The sequence below is a fragment of the Elephas maximus genome, chromosome 9 (assembly GCF_024166365.1).
Source record: "Elephas maximus indicus isolate mEleMax1 chromosome 9, mEleMax1 primary haplotype, whole genome shotgun sequence".
Taxonomy (NCBI): domain Eukaryota; kingdom Metazoa; phylum Chordata; class Mammalia; order Proboscidea; family Elephantidae; genus Elephas; species Elephas maximus.
The window spans coordinates 42,436,932-42,457,181 of record NC_064827.1 but is presented as its reverse complement, the minus strand read 5'-3'; the positions used below and the strand labels follow the sequence as shown (position 1 = coordinate 42,457,181).

Genomic DNA, 20,250 nt, shown 5'->3' with positions numbered 1-20,250 from the left:
TTTATTGATGAGCTCAAAAAGTCCAGTCAGTTTCGTTCACTGAAAATCTTGACAAATGCTCATTTCCCATCAAAGGAAAGGAAAGCCATGTGGATTCTGTGTTCATCAGAAACATAATTTAATACCACTAAAGTGGCAGCAGGGCTGGCCGTGGGAGCCTGGATGCAGGCAGTATGGCAGCTGTGGTGGCACGGCCAGTGACCTGGGCCACCCAGCCTGGGTCCACAAGCCCACCATTACACCTCAGGGACCCACAGACCATGCCTCCTTATTCACATTCTTAATGGTTTTTTGGGTTTCCTCTTGTTAAATCGCTTATTGATATCCACTGCCCATTTTTCTGTTGGGGTTGCTGTATTTTTCTTTATCTGCCAGTTTCTTGAATATTCTAGGTATCAGTTTCTTGTCAGTTTTAGATATTTCGATTGCCTTCTTCCATTCCATTAAGTATATTAACTTTGTCCTTTGATGTTGAATATAAATTCTTAATTGTGACTAATTTCATCAAACCTTATTGTCACCTTTAGAAATTACCAGGTATATGGGTCTGAATCCAATCAAGAGAGAGAAACTACACAGTATTTTGAACAGGGAAACTTTACTTAAATGACTATTAACTGTAACAAGGGATTGGCTAGTAAGAAGTAAAGAGAACTCTAAAGAATACCAGATTAGCAAATTTAAGGAGCAGTCACTACCCCTAGGGCTGAGACAGTATCCAAGGAAGAGCCACTGGAACTGAAGATGCAGACCTTGTTAGAGAAGGCTTGGCTACAGCTCACGGGATTGCAGAGAAGTCACTGGCATCCTGATGAAACTTACCAAAGATCCACCCTCCAGGGTACCAGGAAAGGCCATTCACCATTCATGGGGAAATGTTTCACCAGAGGCTCTCTGCTACCAAACCACTTAAGGGGGGTGCCAGGGGAAGCCTCTGACTGCTGGCTACCATAAACTGCAAAAGCTGGGTGCTAAAGAAGCCACGTGTGCTGCAGAAGCCAGGCATTTGAGAAGCTGCACAACTGCAGAAGCCTGTTATAGTAGTTAGTAGACCCACTGCCTGGACTGTTCTTTGCTCTTTCCAATATACCACTATACTACTGGTTAAACTTGGTTTCTGTAGTGGAGTTTTTAGGCTGAAGTGATATTATTAAAATTACATCCTTTTGAAAAATATTTATTAAGTATAAATAAATGTCCTATACATTAAATATTCAAGAAATATTCATTATTGGTTACAAGTCAGGCTGTAATACTGAAAGAACCATAGAATCAAAATATCCACTCATGAAACAGTAGTGAGAATTCCATTCCAACACTGGACACATTAATGACTTGCTCACAAGACACACAACAAAACCCATCAAAAAAGGCCATCATTTTTAAGCAAGCTACAATGCTACAAGAGATAATGGTTTTGAATCATAATATGAACAGTCCCAATAATCTCATCTTGTCTTATCATTACATCAGGTCATTTTGAGGTTGTGGAGTTACATTTTCATAAAATTTAAAGATTCCAATTTCCTTCATTTTATTTCAATTATTAATGAATGAAAACAGGTCTTACATAGCCATGATATTTTTAAGTTAGTCTTTCATAAGAGAAAAGAATCAAAATTTAGCACAAAGAAAACATCCCCCAGCGATGAGTCTCTCAACGGAAAAAAAAAGAAAAGAGCAACGTTATTAACTTTTCCTTCAAAGAAAGGAAAGAAACCTAACTCTGTTATGGTAAATTTGGAAAGATATTTCCCAGTTCCCAGAATACATGTTCCTTTGACACAATGTGTTTGAATGACGGAAGTCTATGAAGCAGGGATCTGTGGCAAACCAAATTCATCCACCAACACTCCATCCTGTGAAAGAGATGCAATGTTTAGTGCCACTATTTTTCAACTTATATAAAATGATTACAAACGTTTAGTATTAAAAGCTAGTTTCCAAGTATTTATCAATCAAAACTAAAATCCCACTCAGAAGATGAAAGCTTTTTTATGAAAGGTAAAGGGGAAAGTGATGAACCAGGAAAAGAACTGGAAAGGATCATAAGGGTGATCCTTGGCAGAGTAAAGGAAGAGCAAAGCAGGTGAAACATGGAGAAAAAGAAACATAAGAGTAAACCTAGAAAAGGAAAAGGAGGCTGGGAGCAGTGGCATCACTAGGGCTGTTGTCGCCCAGTGCAGCAACTCATGATGTCACCTCCCTCATGCTAATTACCATAATATTGTAGCTAATACACCAGAATATATGACAAAATCAGAGACTATAAAAACACCGGCAGCAACGAAAACAGCACATGCTTGTACACTGTGCAGACAAAACCACGTGACTCAAAGCATCATGGTAATTGGGTAATAATGACAGCACATCACAAGGTGCAAAAGTAAATTAGCATAGAGTTTTAGCCTTGTAGGTATACTGACACACATAAGCTGGGCTTACGAAAAAAAATTTTTGTTGTTATAACTATAGGGATATTTTTATTAAAAAAATGACATATTTCTGTGGAAACACTGCACAAAAGTTTTACAGACAAATATTATATGAGACCACTATTACAAGAACTCAAGAAAAGGCGTAAACACAGAAGAAAACATTCTTTGATGGTTATGAGGGTGGGGAGGGAGGGAGAGGGAAATTCACTAACTAGATAGTAGATAAGAATTATCTTAGGTGAAGGGAAAGGCAACACACAATACAGGGGAAGTCAGCACAACTGGACGAAACCGGAAGCTAAGAAGTTTCCTGAATACAACCAAACACTTCAAGGGACAGAGTAGCAGGGGCAGGGGCCTGGGGACCATGGTTTCAGGGGACAACTAGGTCAATTGGCATAACAAAGTTTATTAAGAAAATGCTCTGCATCCCACTTTGGTGAGTGGTATCTGCGGTCTTAAAAGCTTGTGATCGGCCATCTAAGATGTATCAATTGGTTCCAACCCACATGGAGCTAAGGAAAATGAAGAACACCAAAGACACAAGGAAAATATGAGCTCAAGAGACAAAAGGGCCACATAAACCAGAGACTCTATCAGCCTGAGACCAGAAGAACTAGATGGTGCCCAGCTACCACCAATGACAACCCTGACAGGGAACACAAAAGAGAGTCCTTGATGGAGCTGGAGAAAACTGTGGTGCAGAACTCACATTCGCGTAAAAAGGTCAGACTTAATGGTCTGAGACTGGAGGGACCCCCACGGCCACGGCCTCCAAACTGTTAGCCCAGAACTAAAACCATTCCTAAAGCCAACTCTTCAGACAAAGACTAGACTGGACTATAAAACACAAAATAATATTCATGAAAAGTGTGCTTCTTAGTTCAAGTAGATACATGGACTAAATGGGCAGCTCCTGTCTGAAGGCAGGATGAGAAGGCAGAAAGGGACAGATGCTGGTTGAATGGACACGGGAAACCCAGGGTGGAAAGGGAGAATGTGCTATCACATTATAGGGATTGTAACTAGGGTCACATAACAACATGTGTATAAATTTTTGTATGAGAAATTAACTTGAGCTGTAAACTTTCACCTAAAGCACAATAAATAAAAAAAAAAAAATTACTGACAGTCATTTCGGTGTCATCTCCTCTGACAGTGTTACCCAGTGCTTTCCCCACCTAGCTAGCGATGCCACTGGCTGGGAGGGTCAAGGAGGAAAGGCTGAGGAGTTAGTCCTTGCCTTCAGATTTGCATTTTCACTCTGATCTCTAAACTGAACCAATGCCTTTTGTAGCCTCTCAAATCCTTGAACGAGGAATGCCCGGAGACAGGCACTCACTTCCATATCATCCTTTACTACAAAATCACAGACAGCGATAGTACTATCAATTATGAAAACCCATCTCAACAGTACATTTCACTCAATAAGCTTGTGACCTTCTAAAAGCAGAAATAACATCGCTGACTACAAGAGACACACCTCAGAAACAAAGATGTAAATTTATTAAAAATCAAAGGATGGAAAAAAAAATGTCAAGCAAATAACTACCAAAAAACAGCAGCAGTGGCAATACTAATCTCGGATAAGACAGACTTTAAAACAAAGTCCCCCATAAAAGACAAAGGAGGACACTATATAATGATTAAACAGATGATCCACCATGAACACTTAACCATAATAAACATCTATGTACCCAATAACAGGGCTCCAAAATACATAAAACAAACTTAACAGCACTGAAAACAAAAACTGACAGTTCCACAATAACAGTAGGAGACTTCAGCACACCACTCTCAGTAAAGGACAGAACATCTAGGAAGAAACACAACAAAGATACAGAAGCGCTAAAGAGCACCATCAGCCAACTTAATTTCATAGACATGTACGCATTCTTTTCCTAAAAGTATAAATAACATAGACGCCTCAGGGACTTGTTACTAGGGATCTGAAAAAGTAGACCTGGTAGTGTTAATAAACATTTTCTGGTGTGCTGAGAAAAACCAACTTATGCACTTGGAACCTTAAAGTAGGCAGAAAGGTTGGCATGGGGAGACAGTAGAGAAAGGTTAGACCATCCCAGGCTTAAGGAAGAAGGGAAGGTATAATAGGGAAGACACACGTTCGTGGAAATTAGCTGTAAGGGACCTAAGAAATTACCTACTTCATACCTTTTGCCCCCACATTTGACAGATAGGAAAAATGGAAAAATGAACAAGGTTCGAGATAAAACATGAATTTCTAATTTGCTCAAAGTCACACAGTGAATAAAGGCAGAGCGGGACTGACTCTCACTCAAGGATTCTTTGGACCACATTGTGCACATTCAATGTGCATGCTGAGAGATAACGCAAACGCCAGGGTGATATATGTCCCATGGAACTAGAAAAAATGATACATTATACCAGGAACTAAGGTGGAGTGTACAGGATCTCACCAGCAATAAAATACTCGATAATAATGACAACAATGTACATCCGGACAGAGCTTTAAGTTTGCAAAACCCTTTCACATATAAGATCTAATCTGATCTATGCAGCAATTATGAGAAATAATCATCTGCATTTTACAGAAAAGCTCAAAGAAGCTAAGTGATATGCTCAACGTCTTATAGCTAATGACAGAGCTGAGACTCATACCTAGGTGTCCTGAGTCTATTACCTTTTTGAATCAAAATCTTTCCACATTAAGTTTTATACTTAAACTGTTAATCCCCAATTAAAAAAAAATCCACCCTATAATTTAACTAGTGTGTCTGGACAGTGTGAGTTTCTTTTACACTTCCACCTGGTTCTTGCCATGTGCTGCTGATGCTTTTCCAGGAAGTGGTTAAAAAAACAAAATAAAATATGTAGATGGTATCCAGTGTAAGCTCACAAGGGTGATTTTGTATATTATACAAATGGTCAGTGACATAACCTGTTCATAATTCAATACGAAAAACTGGGCTTTTAAAAGGTTCCCAAAATAATGACTGAGACTGTCTTTCCTAACTCAAGACTATATTTTAGGTTCCCAGGCTGGAAGTCAGACATAAACCTTTATCATTTTGCAGAGAAACTACATACAGAAAAAGCTCTAACCTTATTCTTTGTGTCAGTGGGCACACCTTCAGGAATTGCAGGTGCAGATGCTGCTTCATCTAAATACGAGCTGTCTTCATCAGCCAGAAGCTCATCACCCAGTGCATCCAGTTCTGAGATTGAAATGTCAACATTTCAAAACAAATGTAAGCAAGAAAATGGGCTGCTAATGTTAAGACAGTTAAACATATTATTTGTAGTAAAATGAAAATTTAAATACAAAAAGAATTAATTTCTATTCTCGAAATAGAAATGACCAGTGTAAGAAAATTTCAAAGGAACTAATATGGTGAAATCTACGAAAAACAAAGATCAAAATAAAACAAACAAAACAACCAAACCCCAGAGGTCTCTAAGGCCCTAGTCTTCATGAGAAGCATCTAGGGTTATTAGTCGGCCAATTCGAGCTCAAAAACTTTGAGCCCAGCAAATAAGAGAAATTCTCTCTCCCTTTTGATGAACTAGAAAGAGGGAAGTGAAAGGATGCATAGATTGTTATATACTGAGCGGCCACTGCCATTACATGAAAAAAGGCTCTGAAAATAACGCTATGTTTAAGGGAGTTGAAAGTGGCCAGGAGGAATGACAATAGCAGGTAGAGACTCATCAGGGGAAACTAAAAATAGGATATACAAAAATAAAGGAACAGGGGAAAAAGGAAAGATTCTAGGCAGAAAAAGAATGTGTAGAGAGTAAAAAGCAGTAACATGACATGACAGAATCATGTGACAGAAAACCCAGTGTTACTCATGCTAGAAACTGACAGCTGTCCTGACGCCTCCCTCTTCTTCCACAACCAATCATTAAGTCTTATTCAACCTCCCAAACAGTTCTTCAATCTGCCCACTTCTCTCTGTTTCTGCTACCACCACCCTAGCCTCAGCTACCATCATCTCCCACACGGACTAAGGCAGTAACTTCTAGACTCTGTTCCTGAGGCCACTTACCTCCTCCATTTTTCATCTTAACACCTACTCATACTTCAGGCCTCAGGCTAAATGTACCTTCAAGAAAATGGCCCTTGCCTTCTCCTCACCTCCAGCTAGGTTAGACTTCCCTGCTTTGTGCTCATATGGTACCTCATACTTGTCCTTCCTAATATTTTTGTTCTTGTAGTTAATTATGTGCTTGAAACAAGCAGTTTATATTTCTCACCCCTGCTAGAGGAAAAACTTCATGAATGCAGGGATCATGTTTGTTTTCTTCAGTGCTGAACCTCCAGCACCTGGCACAGTGCCTGGTGTACAGGAGATACACACTAAGTATTTGCCAATGATTGTTCCTTGATCTGCTTCTGTTTTGAGGGAGAAGACTACAGGTAGGAAAAGAGGAAAACAAAATCAAAAGGAAACACCAAGGAAAGGCAGTGCTGAGGGAAGCATAGACACCAGGCAGTAGGGGCCTTTGCTGAAACCTTCCTTCAGAGTTTGTCCATCCCAGAGTTGCTGGTGGAGAACACACGTGTGATGTGGCTGCCTCACAATCTCTTTGCCAAAGACTATACCACAAACTAACTCTCAGGAAACACTGATAAAAATTTTCACCAGCATTTGAGAAAAGGGCCGAGGCAGATGTAATTTTCAGACTCTAAAACTAGGTATATATTGCTTTTCCTGTAACATACCTGCTTCTAGGTCATCTTCATCTAACTCTGGGGTGCCATAACTACGGCTCAGCGCTTCTTGGATTTCATTTGCGTCTTCCATCATATCCTCCAGCTGGTCTTGTAGATCCTACAGAAATATAAGTAGCAGGGTTCTCATTGATTTTTTACCATTTACCTCTGACTACCCCCCTCCTCTACTCTCTCCTCGGAATCTTAGTAGTGAGCAACTTTTAAAAACATAAGGTATATAAAATGCCTGACACATAACTGGGAGCATTAATGTTGTTGTTGTCATTAGGTGCCGTCGAGCCAGTTCCGACTCATAGGTCCCGAAAGCTTTACTCCATCCACGCCATTAAGGTCGACTTTACTTTGAGGAGGCAGCTCTTCCCCAGTCATCTTCTGAGTGCCGTCCGACCTGGGCGGTTCATCTTCCAGCACTGTATCAGACGATGTTCCACTGCTAATCATAAGGTTTTCACTGGCTAGTGCTTTTCAGAAGTAGACTGCCGAGTCCTTCTTCTTAGTCTGTCTTAGTGTGGAAGCTCAGCTGAAACCTGTCCTCCATGGGTGACCCTGCTGGTATCTGAATACTGGTGGCATAGCTTCCAGCATCACATCAACATGGAAGCCCCACAGTACAACAAACTGACAGACACGTTGGGGGGGATCATTAATAGCCAAACCTTATGAGATTATTAAAGGATTTATTGTAATAACATATGTAAAAACTAAACACTTAATACTATACATGTTAGTCGTAGTTACTATTGCTTTTTTTGTGCTAAGAATGTGTAGGACAATATGCTCTTCCTACACTGAAATCCCACGCAGAGGGAGATGGACTAGTGTCGATAATGCAGAAAGTCCAAATCAGCACCTTTGTCGTTTGGAATTTCTAAAGCAACATAAAAGATCTGAAAGCTTGTTCCCGGCCCCTAAATCAGAGTACTATGGTTATTTTTCAATACGAAAGGGAAAAGGGTACAAAGTAAGACAGAGAAAAACTTTTTTTTAAAAGAAAAAGCTTTGCTTTTCTGCATTTCCAAGTGCCAATCTACCACAATGTACACATATAACATTCTGCTATCCAGATAAGCACTGGCTGAAATAATCAAAAGAGCAAAAATAGAATAAACTAATCAAGTCAATTTATACTACGTTATTACATATAAAGACAGATCTCCCAAAACCACCCATAAATAGAATTCCTAGCAACAGGCTCCAAGACAGACTCAGAAGAAAATCATTCACTCAAGGAGTTAGTCGGTTCAATACTGGATAAACAAACGAAGGCAATGAAAACAAATACAAGGACTAAATTAAAGCAACACTGATGTGCAGAAACTAAAAATAGAACAGAAAACAGACACACACACACGAAGGCAAAATAAAAAATGAGAGCTATAAAACAATGAAAATGGTTTACAAGTACTTTAGGAAAATAAATCTAACAGATGAAATTCAAAATACACAGCCCAACCATAAGATGAAACACAAGACAGTCACACATACACACCAAGAGTTGGAAAGGGGCTCTCAACCTGTCATCTGGCAAACTACTGGGGGACAGAAAAGGATAATTACGCAGGGAGACAGACAACCACAGGTGAGTTGGAGAAACATACAAAAAAACCAGTAAGACCAAAGTTTCTATTTTGTTCACATTAAATGGCTCTATTCAAAACACAGAGAACCCTAAGCAGAAAATAAAATTCCCTTACACTACATTTTATTACTGAATGGTATTGCACAAATAAGACAACCATACACAAGACATTATTCTCAGAGAATCTCCTGGAGGAGGTTACTGAACTTAACTCCATGTAGGCAGAGACTGGCAGAGGATTAGGAAAATGGCCAAGGGCAGTCTTATGAGGGATCCTTGAAAAAAGTTAGGGTGAAATGGCAAAGCCTTCTCTCCTACTAATGACCACCACTGCCAGAGACACCTGGCAGAAAAATGCCCAGGCCATGGTAATAAGTGCTCACCCAACAAACACTGCTGAATTGAGCAGTACTAATTGATCTCCCTTAATAGCCTTTTGTTCATGCATTTATCAACCAACAAATACTTTCTGAGCCAGTTCTAGGCATTAGGGATACAACGGCGAACAACATCAAGTCCCTGCCCTCATAGAAAAAGACATTCTAGTCAAGGGAGTGGACGTAAAGAGCACTATCATACACGCTGAAAGGAAGCCTCTTTCCACTGGCCAGTACCACTCACTTCCTCTGCTATCACTGTCATCTGGGTGTTCACTACAGAGTTGAGAGCAACCAAGCTCTTAGGGCTCACCTCCCCAACCAAAATCTGATCCCAAAAAGAAATGTTAATATTAAAGACCTAATGATACTATTGTTAAAAATAACCAGCTCTATACCTAAAACTACGTTAAGCACTTCATATATGTATCTTCATTTAACTACTCATGACGGTCATGGGAAATAAGTAACCAAAACAAACCAAACCCAGTGCCATCGAGTCGATTCCAACTCATAGCGGCCTTATAGGACAGAGTAGAACTGCCCCATAGAGTTTCAAAGGAGGGCCTGGAGGATTCAAACTGCCAACCCTTTAACTGTAGCACTTAACCACTACACCACCAGGGTTTCCAAGATAAGTAGTAATGTCAATATTTTATAACTGAGGAAACAGACGAAAAATTATGATGTGAGTTGGAAATAATGGCAGATATTTATTAGGTGCTTATTATGTGTGAGGCTTTGTGCACTCAGACACATAAAAAAACCTAAGTTCATTTATTCCATCCTTATAACTAAATGTGGTGTTATGATTGTTGCCTGTGAGGAAACAGACCTTTGGTACCCTTTCCCAAATTTACTCTACCAGTAAGTGGCAGTCTGGAGAGTCAATCCTTTATCTGTACCCTTCCCATCACATACATATTCATTTGGATTCTTTCGGAAATTACTACACATCTTACCTCTATCTGGTCAATTTTCACTTGCTTATACGCTTTCTTCATTTCTTTTACTCCCAGTTTCATAGCATCGACCTAAAAAAAGATAAATGAAAACTGTCTTAGAAAGCCTGTTGGGTATACCGTCTTCTAAAAACCATGTGAAAAGAGCACAAGAATAAACAATTTTTAAAACTTATGGGAAAAAGGTCCTTTGGGATTACCGTGGTCTTGGTATCCTTCAATGACTGGATGGTGTAATTGGCTTGTTCCATGTTAAACGACTGTTGGGCGAGATTGTCCCGCTGCTGCTCATACCTTTTTGGAGTCAATTGAGAATGGTAAACGTGAGTCAGAGAGAAATCCTCAGGGAGGAAGTATTTCTAACACTAAATAAGAGAATTTTCTTTAAAAAAAAAAAAATCAAGCAATCACATACAGAAAAATTGGCAAAAATAATTTAATCACCCTAACACAGATATCATTTTATGTGTTTCCCGCCAGTCTTTTTTGTGTATGTTTTAGTTATAACACTATTTTCCACTTAAAACTACAGCATTTGCTTTTTACTATGTTGCAACATAGTCTTACAGGATTTCCTTGTGATAAATTCCTAGAAGTGGAATTACTGGGGCAAAGGGTAAGACTATTTTTTGATTATTTCATTGAATTTCGAGTGAAAAAATGTATACCAAAAATACTGTGCACAGCAAACTAGGTTCCCATTCAATAATTTCTATACGTATTGTTCAGTAACACTGTTTATATTCTTCACATTATATAGTTAAGAGTATTTTAAAGGCTCTTTGTACATATAGCTAAACTGCTTTCCCAGTAAGCAATCTTTCTGGTTCTTTATTAGCTGATTATGCCTGACCTCTAGAACCCTGCAGAGGATCTCGGCTGGTCAGCCCACAGGAGTAAACACCAAATATACTATCTGGCTTCTGTTCAAACATGAGGACATAATCACCTGTAACAAATTAAGGATTTTTATATCTATTCTGGGAGATGAAAACAAATATTCAGAATTCCTAACTTTAAAAACAAACAAACAACAAGGAAGGCACACTCTAAATAATGGGAGAACCAAATCCTATAGGTATAACCAGTCCAATAAGGTAGCTATAAGTCACGTACGGCTACTTAAATTTAAACTGTTAAAATTAAATAAAATTAAAAATTAGTTTCTTTAGTTATATTAGCAGCATTTCAAGTGCTCAATAGCCACACGTGGCTAATAACTACTTTATTGGGCAGCACAGGTATAGAATATCTCCAACATGGCAAAAAGTTCTATTGAACAGCGCTGCAAAGATGTTGCTGAACATGCAAGGAAAAACAAACTCAGCTAACTGCATATGTAAAGGAACATTTGTAATTAAATCAACAATGCTTATTAAATGGTATGAAAACCTGAAGGAATACAAGATCCTTTCCTTTTTGGTTAAACCTACTAGTAGGAAGGAGATTATCCTCATAACTTACATCCGTTTTTGCTTTAAAACACGCAAGGCTTTCTGCTTGACCATATTCTAGGGGGAAAAACAAATTTTAATGAAAAGAAATGGAAAACATATATACGATAAATTGAATCTCCCATATGCTCAAACTCACATACCTACTGACTCTCTTCTTCAAAATAGTAAACATAGCGAGTGGCTCCTGGGTTCTGTTCTTCCTCTCCCAAGCACAGATGTCCTAAGGTCTAGTCTTTAATCCTCAACTTGGTTTTGACTTTGCATCCTACAACTCAGTATACTGAACTACTTTCCCTTTTCCCAATGAATGTCACCCCTACCCGCTGCCCCAACAGTGCCCTTTCTGTATATCCAGTGGCCTTAGGGAGATTTCCTACCTGGACATCCAGTTATAAACTCAAACTCAACATGCTCAAACTCCTCAACCTGCTCTCACTTTGGATATTACTGACAACGGCCCCACCAGTGTCTCACATCTCCAAATTGAGAACCTTTACATCAATACTACCTTTCCTTTCTCTGTTGTCTCCCATGCACAGCCATCCAGTTAAACAATTTTCAGAACTCATTTTCAAGTTGATCCTTTCATCTCATTCTCATGACTACCACCATGGTTTGGGCTTTCATTGCATATCTGGATGGGCTTTCCTGCCTCTGGTCACCTTTCAATTCATGTTGCCCAACTAAGATGGCTGGAAAAAGCCTCTTGTCACTCCCTTTTCTATACTGTTCCATACACATTTTATTCATCTCCTCCAAAGGGGACGGAAAAGCAGATATTACTTTCACATGATAATAATACCTAACATTTACTCAGTAGTATGTGCTAAACATAGTGCTATGCAGGTCACATGAATTACCTTGTTTAACCCTCACCCTATGAAGTAGATATCATTCTTATTTTTCAGATGGGATATTAAGGCTCAGTAAGGCTAAATAACTTGCCCCAGGTCACATGGCTAATAAGTTATGGACCTGGGAAAAAACAAGATAGTTCTTCATCCACAGTCCATGCACTTAAATACAGTACTCTATTTTCTACCCAACACAAAAGGAAAATGGCAGGTAGGTGATTTTATCAAGATCACAGCTTATAATAGTAATGATGCTAGTATTAGAACACTGGTCTCCAGATGCCTACCTAGTTCAGTGCTTTTTCCCAGCATATCACAGCACTCACTTAACCAGTCCGTTGTACTTCCCTGACATAACCAGCCTGACAACTCACTGCTCTGAGCACAGCCCAGCTCTCTTCTCCAGACTGCCATCACCTCAGTAAAAGATGCTAATTCCTCTGTACATGCTTCTGGCCATGTGATCAGAATCTTCTCTTCCACCAGGTCAGCCCAGTCTCCCTCCCAAATCTGGCTCCTTAAGTGTACATTCCTTACATATGTTTTCTCCTTATCAGACTGTGGGCATCTCTCCTGTATCCCTCACCAGCCCCTACTACCAGGCCCTATGTCTATCGGATGCTCAAGTTAGGCTGTCACAGCACCTTCTAAAGTAGCCACCACCTGCCTTACCTTTGCAGGACCCTCTCTCATCTTCTTGATCTGATCCTTATACTTCACTAGTTCAGCATCCAGTCGAGAAATCTTTTTGTCAATGGATTCTGCCCGGCTATCCACCTTAGCGGGAGGGAAAAATTAAAAGCAGTGGCAGTTATTGCAATATGCCTACATGGAAAGGGGCAGAAAGAAGAGAGAAGAATATGGAAGAAGAAAAATACATGGTAAAGGTCGGAAAGCGATTCCCAAGAGTGGGGGGGGGGGGACATTCCCAACCAGAAACACCTGGAGGCTTTTACAAACAATATGCCATTCTCAGATTCTGATATTCCAGGGTGTGTTGGGCCAGAAAAATAATGTGAGAATCACTAGGCTGAATTGAGATTCCCCTGGAGTGGGAGACTAATCATGCTAAGGGACTCAACCATATGGGGTGTGAAACAGGCTAATGCCCAGTGGATCCCTGTTAGGGCTGTAGATCTTATACCTTTTCCTAGGTACGGGGTGGTAGCTTAAAGTGAGGGGCCAGGGTTCTGAATTTTGTTAATGAGGTCCAGGTAATATGGACATAGAGTATGAAGTTAAAAGTCCTGAGGTAAGCGAGGTCAGAGGTTCCCTAGGTGAGAGGCGGAAAGAGGTAAGAGGTCGGGCTGGGCGAGGTGGGAAGGGTATATGGGCCCAGGGCTGAATGGGGTGTGGAGATCAGGGCGAGAGCGAATGGACCAGGCAGTGGGCATCAGAGCGGGTTGGGTGCAGATAGGACGAGGTAGTGATAGGTAAGAGACCCCTGGTTTGTGGCGTCAGGAACGACGTGGGTAACAGAGGAGTAGGGCCGAAGGCAGGGTGGAGAGAGCCGAAGTGTTCCCGGGCCCGGGAACGGGGGTGGGGGGTGAGGAGTCGGGACCCGGAGTGACGGGTGGGCGGGGTCGGAGGGGTGTCAGAGGCCCAGAGCCGAGTTACGCGTGGTCGAGTGCCCACCGTGCCAATGCAGTCAGTCAGGCTGGGAGGCGGAGCCTTCGGTTTTGCTTTTCCGAAGAATCGGTTCATCTTGGGCGACCGCGAAGAAACCCAAACACTGGAGCAAAACCAGAAACGGAAATAGAGTCACGCCCGCCTGGCCTTGACTTCCGGCCCCCATGCGCAAGCGCAATACGCACACTGGAGTTTCCGGATTCTTTTTTCCGGGTTTTCAGCTCGGCCTCCCGGTTAAAAACAGCCGGAGGAGGGTGAGGGTGAGAGAGAGAGACAGAGGGGGCCGCCGGGCGGGGCCTCGGGAACATGGGTGGGGCGGGGCTTCAGATGAGCAAGGTGGGGCCTCAGTTTGAGTGGGTGGGGCCTGAAGGGGTCTTTAGCGGAATAGGGTGGGGCAGGAGCGGGGCCTGCTCCGAGGGGCGTGGCCAGCAGGCTGGGGCGGGGTCGGGAAGCCGCCGGGCGGGATCGGGAAACGCGGCGCTCGGCTCCAGCCGCGGGGAGATCTGCAAACGCGGGCCTGGAGGAACGCGGCGGCGCGCGGACACCGCGAGGCCACGGGGAGCGGCCGGGTCCCCGGAGGCGCGTTCTTCGGCCGGGCCGGGAGCCGCACCAGGCCGAAAGCCCGGCCCAGCGCAAGCCGCCCCGGTCTCAGCGTCCGTCCGCCCCGAGCAAGGCCAGCGGACATGACCGACCCACCAGGGGCCCCGCCCCCGGCGCTCGCAGGCCGCGGGTGAAGAAGAAAACACCACCCCACACAGCCCGGAGCGAGGACATGGCCCAGAGGGAGGAAGTGGTCCCGAGCAAGGAGATGGCCCGGAGCGAGGAGATGACCCGGAGTGAGGCGGTAGCCCAGAGCGAGGAAATGGCGGCGACCAGGCTCAACTTGACCGTCACCCACAGTGAGCGCCGCCGGATGGGCGCCGGGCCGGGCTGTGAGGGCAGGCCCGGTTTGTGGGCTCGGTCTCGTGTCCTCCAGAAGCGTGTGTCCTTGTCTTTGTCCTGGTGTCCGGAAGTGTGTGTCCTTGTGTTTGCCCTGGCTTCTGGGACTGTAGGGTTTTGACTGTGTCGGTGTGGCCGGCTTTTGTCTATGTCTTGTGTCTGTGCTCCTTTCAGTGTGGCCGGTGTTCGTATTCTGTCTCTGGCCACGTGTCTGATCCTCTGTGTTCAAGTGTGTCCGTGGTGCACGTCGTGGACCTAGTTGTGTGTGTTGGTGTGTGCCCGCACTGCCATTGTAGGTCTGTGTGTCAGTATCGTATTTGGCAATGTTGTGTGTGATTGCCACGAGTCTGGACACCTACGTGTGTGATGGGTGTGGACATCGTGCCTGGCGGGGTGTTCATTATTTATTGAGTTCCCCCTTCGTGCTAGAAGCTGCATATCCAAGTGTGTGGGGCCAGTGGGCCCGAGCATACACTCTGGGCAGCCTTTTGAGTACTTTTGGAGTTGACACAGAACCAAAGTCAAGTCAGTGCACCTAACTATGAACTGGGTCCATGAGGTTTCTTCAGGACCAGCTGGGGAGATCCCAGGACCTTGGAATCTAGAGACTAGGGTTCTACATTTTTCAGTTTTGAATGACCTTGGGGTGTCTCCTTTCTTTTCTGTGAGGTAGAGTTGGTAACTCATGCCACCCACCCCCACCCTTAGGGTATGGAGGGGCTTAAGGCTTGGTGCAGTGCACTGGACACAGGCTACTTCCTTACTGTCCACATTCCTGGAAAAGATTGGCACTTCTGTTCCAAGGAGAATTCTCAGTTGTTTGGGTTTATTTGTTCATTTATGTACTGAGCACAACCATGCACCAGGTGTGCACAGTGGGAGAGACTTGGGAAACAGTCCCTTGCCTGTTAATGTGAGGGAGATAAGACCAGTACAGGGTGCAGGGCAGTCAGGGAGGATGGCTTGTGATGAAAAGCATGGGGTTTGGAATCAGACAGATCTGGGGTCAAGCTCTGACTTTACCAGCCGTTGGTTGGCTCTCCATAGGCAGGTCCTTAAGAGAACTGAAACAGTGCTTATCCGTGAAATAGGGAATAGTGGTACCTACTTCATGGAGTTGTCCTGAGGATTGATAAGATAGTATGTACATGAATTGAGCCTGCTATGGCCCCCTTTGCATTTGATAAGGAACCCTGGTGGCACACTGGTTAATCGCTGGGCTCCTAGCAGGAAGATTAATGGTTTGAACCCACCAGCTGCTCCATAGGAGAAAGATATGGCAGCCTCTTTCCTGTAAAGATTAACAGCCTTGGAAACCCAATGGGGCAGTTCTACTCTGTCCTGTAGGGTCCCTGTCAGTTGGAGTTGATGGACAGCAATTTTTTTTTTTTTTAATGCATGTAATGAATGTTCCGTTTTAGCCATCAACATTATTATTGTTAGTTATAGTAATAATAGTAAGTACTTGGGTGGTACAAATGGTTAATACGCTCAGCAGCTACCCAAAAGGTTGGAGGTTTGAGTCCACCCAGAGGCACCTCAGGAAAAAGGCCTGACGATCTTCTGAAAAAGCAGCCATTGAAAACTACGGAGCACAGTTCTACTCTGATACACATGGTGTTGCCATGAGTTGTAGGGGTAAAATTACTATAAAGGAAACAAAAATCCTTGAGCATGTCACCAGAGGAGAACCAGGCAGATGAGGACAGGCTCTCTGTAGTAGGTGGTATATGAGCTAAGACTGGGTAATAAATGTAATAAAGCATCAGCCTATATTGTTTTATACAGCCGGGTAGTCGTCACTGAATGCTTTTCTTTCTCCCCAGACAATGAGAAGCACGACCTTTATGTTACCCCACAGCAGGGCACTAGTGAACCAACTGTCCAAGACCTGGCCCAGCTTGTTGAAGAGGCTACAGGGGTTCCACTGCCTTTTCAGAAACTCATATTTAAGGGTAGGTATGTCTGTTCTAGCTTTGAGCCCCTGTGACTAAAGAGCAGATTTAAAACTGCTGAACCTCACCTAGTGGTAACTCAGTTTTCACATTGGGACAAATTATTCTTATTTGTGTATTTATTCATTCATTCTTCCAACAAATATTTATTGAGGGCTTACTGTGTACTAAACCCTGGTGGTGTAGTGGTTAAGTGCTACGGCTGCTAGCCAAAGGGTTGGCAGTTTAAATCCGCCAGGTGCTCCTTGGATACTCTATGGGGCAGTTCTGCTCTGTCCTGTAGGGTCGCTATGAGTTGGAATTGACTCGACAGCACTGGGTCTGGTTTGGTTTACTATGTACTAGATGTTTTCAACCATTTGGAGAGGTATTAGATTTGAAGTCACATGATGGTGGCAGAGATCTCACTATTTTCACTAAAGCACACAGGCAATCTTCCCTGGCAAGGTTAGGTCCTTTTCTCATTGTATGATCACATGACACCCTCTACCACTTCTGCATAGTATGTATTGAAATTACTGTTAAATAATTGTTTTCTTAGTAGCTTAACATCTGCTTTCGCTGCTAGAATAACAGACTCCATGACGGCAGAGATCCTGCTATGTTTTCCAGTGCCTAGCACAGTCTTGGTAGCACAGTGCTAATACAGACAAGGTGTTGAATGAACTTATTAGAGGCCTGCATATGGCAAGCCCAGTGGATGATGCAGATTTCTGCTGGGATCCACCACCTACCCCTGTTTACCTTCCCAGTCCCATGGGATCCCCTTATTCTGGTATCTGACAGGGACAGATTTATCCCATTTGGTGCCAGTCATTATAAAGAATTCAGTGATGGGAAGCATTTTTGTTTATATTTTATAGTGCAATTCCTTATTTTTTAAAAAACTTTTTTTTCTAATTATAAAGGCAATAGAAGGTCATATTTCAAAATAAAAGAAAGCGCAAAGATGAAAATATTCCCGTAGATAAAACCTCTTAATAACATTTTAATATATTTCTGTCTGGTCGTATTTCATTTTATTTTTGTTTTCTTAAAATTGGGATCATATGGATTATAGAGGTTTTTGTTATTGTTTTGTTTTGTAATGCTTTATCTTTTGATGCTTCAGTGAGTCGTATATTCGTTCCTTATATCAAGTATATGTTGTCCTCCACCTATATTTTTATTTATTTAACTTTATTGAGTAAAATATTTCTTATTGTGTTAGAGGAACCAACACTTTCTCAAGAGTGGCTTGTTCAGTAGCAATTTTGCTTTTTCTTTGCCTCTTCCTGATAAAATTGAGTTTCACAAGGTTCAATATATTTTTCCACTGCACTGTGCAAGAGTTTTTAGCTCTGCAAGGTTGATTTTTTTCATTAATAGATATGTAACATTTTTGAGGGGACAGATTTATTTCATTTATTTATTTTTATTGTTGTAAAAATATAGACACAGCATTGCCAATTCAACATTTTTCATGTGCAATTCACTGACACCAATTATATCAAAAAAAATGTGGAATGCTTCATAAATTTGTGTGTCATCCTTGCTCAGGGGCCATGCTAATCTCTTGTCTTGTTTCCAATTTTAGTATATGTGTTGCCAAAGCAAGCACTGGATTATAGTGTCTTAATAACATTTTTTTCTATGATACTGGATCATCAACATTCAGCATGGCATTGAAGTTACCCGAAAAATGAATTTTAACACCGATGAAGTGTTTTATTATATAGGTGTGTCATAGCGTATGATAGACCCCTATTCCTGAATGTTTGGCCTGTTTCCAATTTCTCACTACTTTGAATAAGGTTGCACTAAATATTATTGTATAATAGTTATGTTGTAGGCACAAGTTCAGTTGCTTGGTTAGGATAAATACCTAGAAGTGAAGTTACGGGATAAAGATAGCTTCAGAGAAACTTATATCAATTTATCATCTTCTCGTTAGTGAACACATTTGTCTGTTTCCCCTGCCCTTGCTGAAATCTATTTCAGTATTTACTGTGCAGTTGTTACAACTCAGCATGTCTTTCTTCCTCTTTCAGGAAAATCCCTGAAGGAAATGGAACAGCCATTGTCAGTACTTGGAATACAAAATGGTTGCCGGGTCATGTTAATTGGAAAAAAGGTAAACTGCTTTCTCTGCCAGAACTCCTCAGAATCAAATGACTGAGATCTTTTACATGTGTTTCTGTTGAGAAGGCTAAACTGGGGATCTACTTTCTGCATTAGTGAAACTCCTTTAAACGAATGCATTTGTTCAGTGAGGTTACCAGTGTTTTCTTTTACTTGCTAGCCCATGCTTCTGCTCCTGTTGGTTAGGACTATCGCTCTGTGAATTAGGAGTGGTAGTGATGACTCTATAAAGTAACTTTCGTCTTGGTAGTAAAATTGCAGTCTGGTGCTTAAGACAGGGCTTGCTCACTTGGAGTGGGATTTGCAAGAGTGTTTTGTTAAAGTAAACCTATAGATTTTAAAAATAAGTACTGTGTGCAGGTTTCAAGGAGCCCTGGTGGTGCAGTGGTGCAGTGGTTAAGAACCATGGCTGCTAACCAGAAGGTTGGCAGTTCAAATCCACCAGCCACTCCTTGGAAACCCTATGGGGAAGTTCTGCTCTGTCCTATAGGGTCACTATGAGTCAAAATTGGCTTGACGGCAGTGGGTTTGGTTTTTCGTTTCTGTTGGTGCAGTGGTTAAGGCACTCAGCTGCTAACCGAGAGGTCAGCATCTCAAACCCACCATCCACTCTGCAGGAGAAAGATGTGGCAGTCTGCTTCCGTAAAGATTTACAGCCTTGGAAACCCTATGGGACAGTTAAACCAAAAAAAAAAAAAAAAACCAAACCCAGTGCCATCTAGTCGATTCCGACTCATAGCGACCTTATAGGACAGAGTAGAACTGACCCGTAGAGTTTCCAAGGAGCGCCTGGCGGATTTGAACTGCCGACCCTTGGGTTAGCAGCTGTAGCACTTAACCACTACACCACCAGGGTTTCCATGGGACAGTTACTCTGTCCTAATAGGGTTGCTATGAGTAGGTATGGACTCAACGGCAGTGGGTTTTGGTTGGGGTGCACGTTTCAGGAGCCTTTCTCCCTTTAACCACCCTTCTTACTAATCTCCCACAAGGGTTAAATCCTCTTTGACCAGAGGAAAGGGTCCAGAACAAAGAGCTGGAGGGGAAAAAGAGCCAGCAGTTGGGTAAGGTCAGTTGGAGACAGCTGAAGGCAATTGCTCCTGAAGTAATGAAAGAGGGGGTATGGCTAGCCCTGCATTGTGACACAGTGGAATTGTTGATCATGTGACGTTCCCTTATTTTGAGTGAGCTGGTTGGTTCTGAGTGGAGGGCAGAGATC

At 42.3% G+C, this 20,250-nt stretch overlaps 2 protein-coding genes and 1 non-coding gene across 8 annotated transcripts in view; 1 reads left to right on the top strand and 2 right to left on the bottom strand.

Moving 5' to 3' along the window:
* Nucleotides 1–556: 556 nt before the first annotated feature.
* CHMP5 (charged multivesicular body protein 5) lies at nt 557–14,163 on the bottom strand. The gene is made up of 8 exons (XM_049897079.1): nt 14,023–14,163; nt 13,060–13,164; nt 11,541–11,587; nt 10,277–10,370; nt 10,077–10,148; nt 7,147–7,255; nt 5,523–5,635; nt 557–1,859 (listed from the first exon to the last, which is right to left on the bottom strand). The coding sequence occupies exons 1-8, from the start codon at nt 14,089–14,091 to the stop codon at nt 1,809–1,811; spliced, it is 660 nt and encodes a 219-aa protein (XP_049753036.1). The 5' UTR covers nt 14,092–14,163; the 3' UTR covers nt 557–1,808.
* A 536-nt stretch (nt 14,164–14,699) lies between these two features.
* BAG1 (BAG cochaperone 1) overlaps nt 14,700–20,250 on the top strand; it is a 55,736-nt gene continuing 50,185 nt past the window's right edge. For all 6 annotated transcript variants that reach the window (XR_007518790.1, XM_049897073.1, XM_049897076.1 and 3 more), the window contains exons 1-3: nt 14,700–14,915; nt 16,782–16,910; nt 18,941–19,023. Coding sequence is in view for 5 of the 6 variants with exons in the window: in XM_049897073.1 (XP_049753030.1) it covers nt 14,789–14,915; nt 16,782–16,910; nt 18,941–19,023 (339 nt within the window). In the remaining variant the exon portion in view is untranslated. The remainder of the gene's footprint in view (nt 14,916–16,781; nt 16,911–18,940; nt 19,024–20,250) is intronic.
* On the bottom strand, nt 18,405–18,510 carry LOC126083472 (U6 spliceosomal RNA). Its single transcript, XR_007518817.1, has one exon. It is a non-coding gene; the product is annotated as a U6 spliceosomal RNA (small nuclear RNA).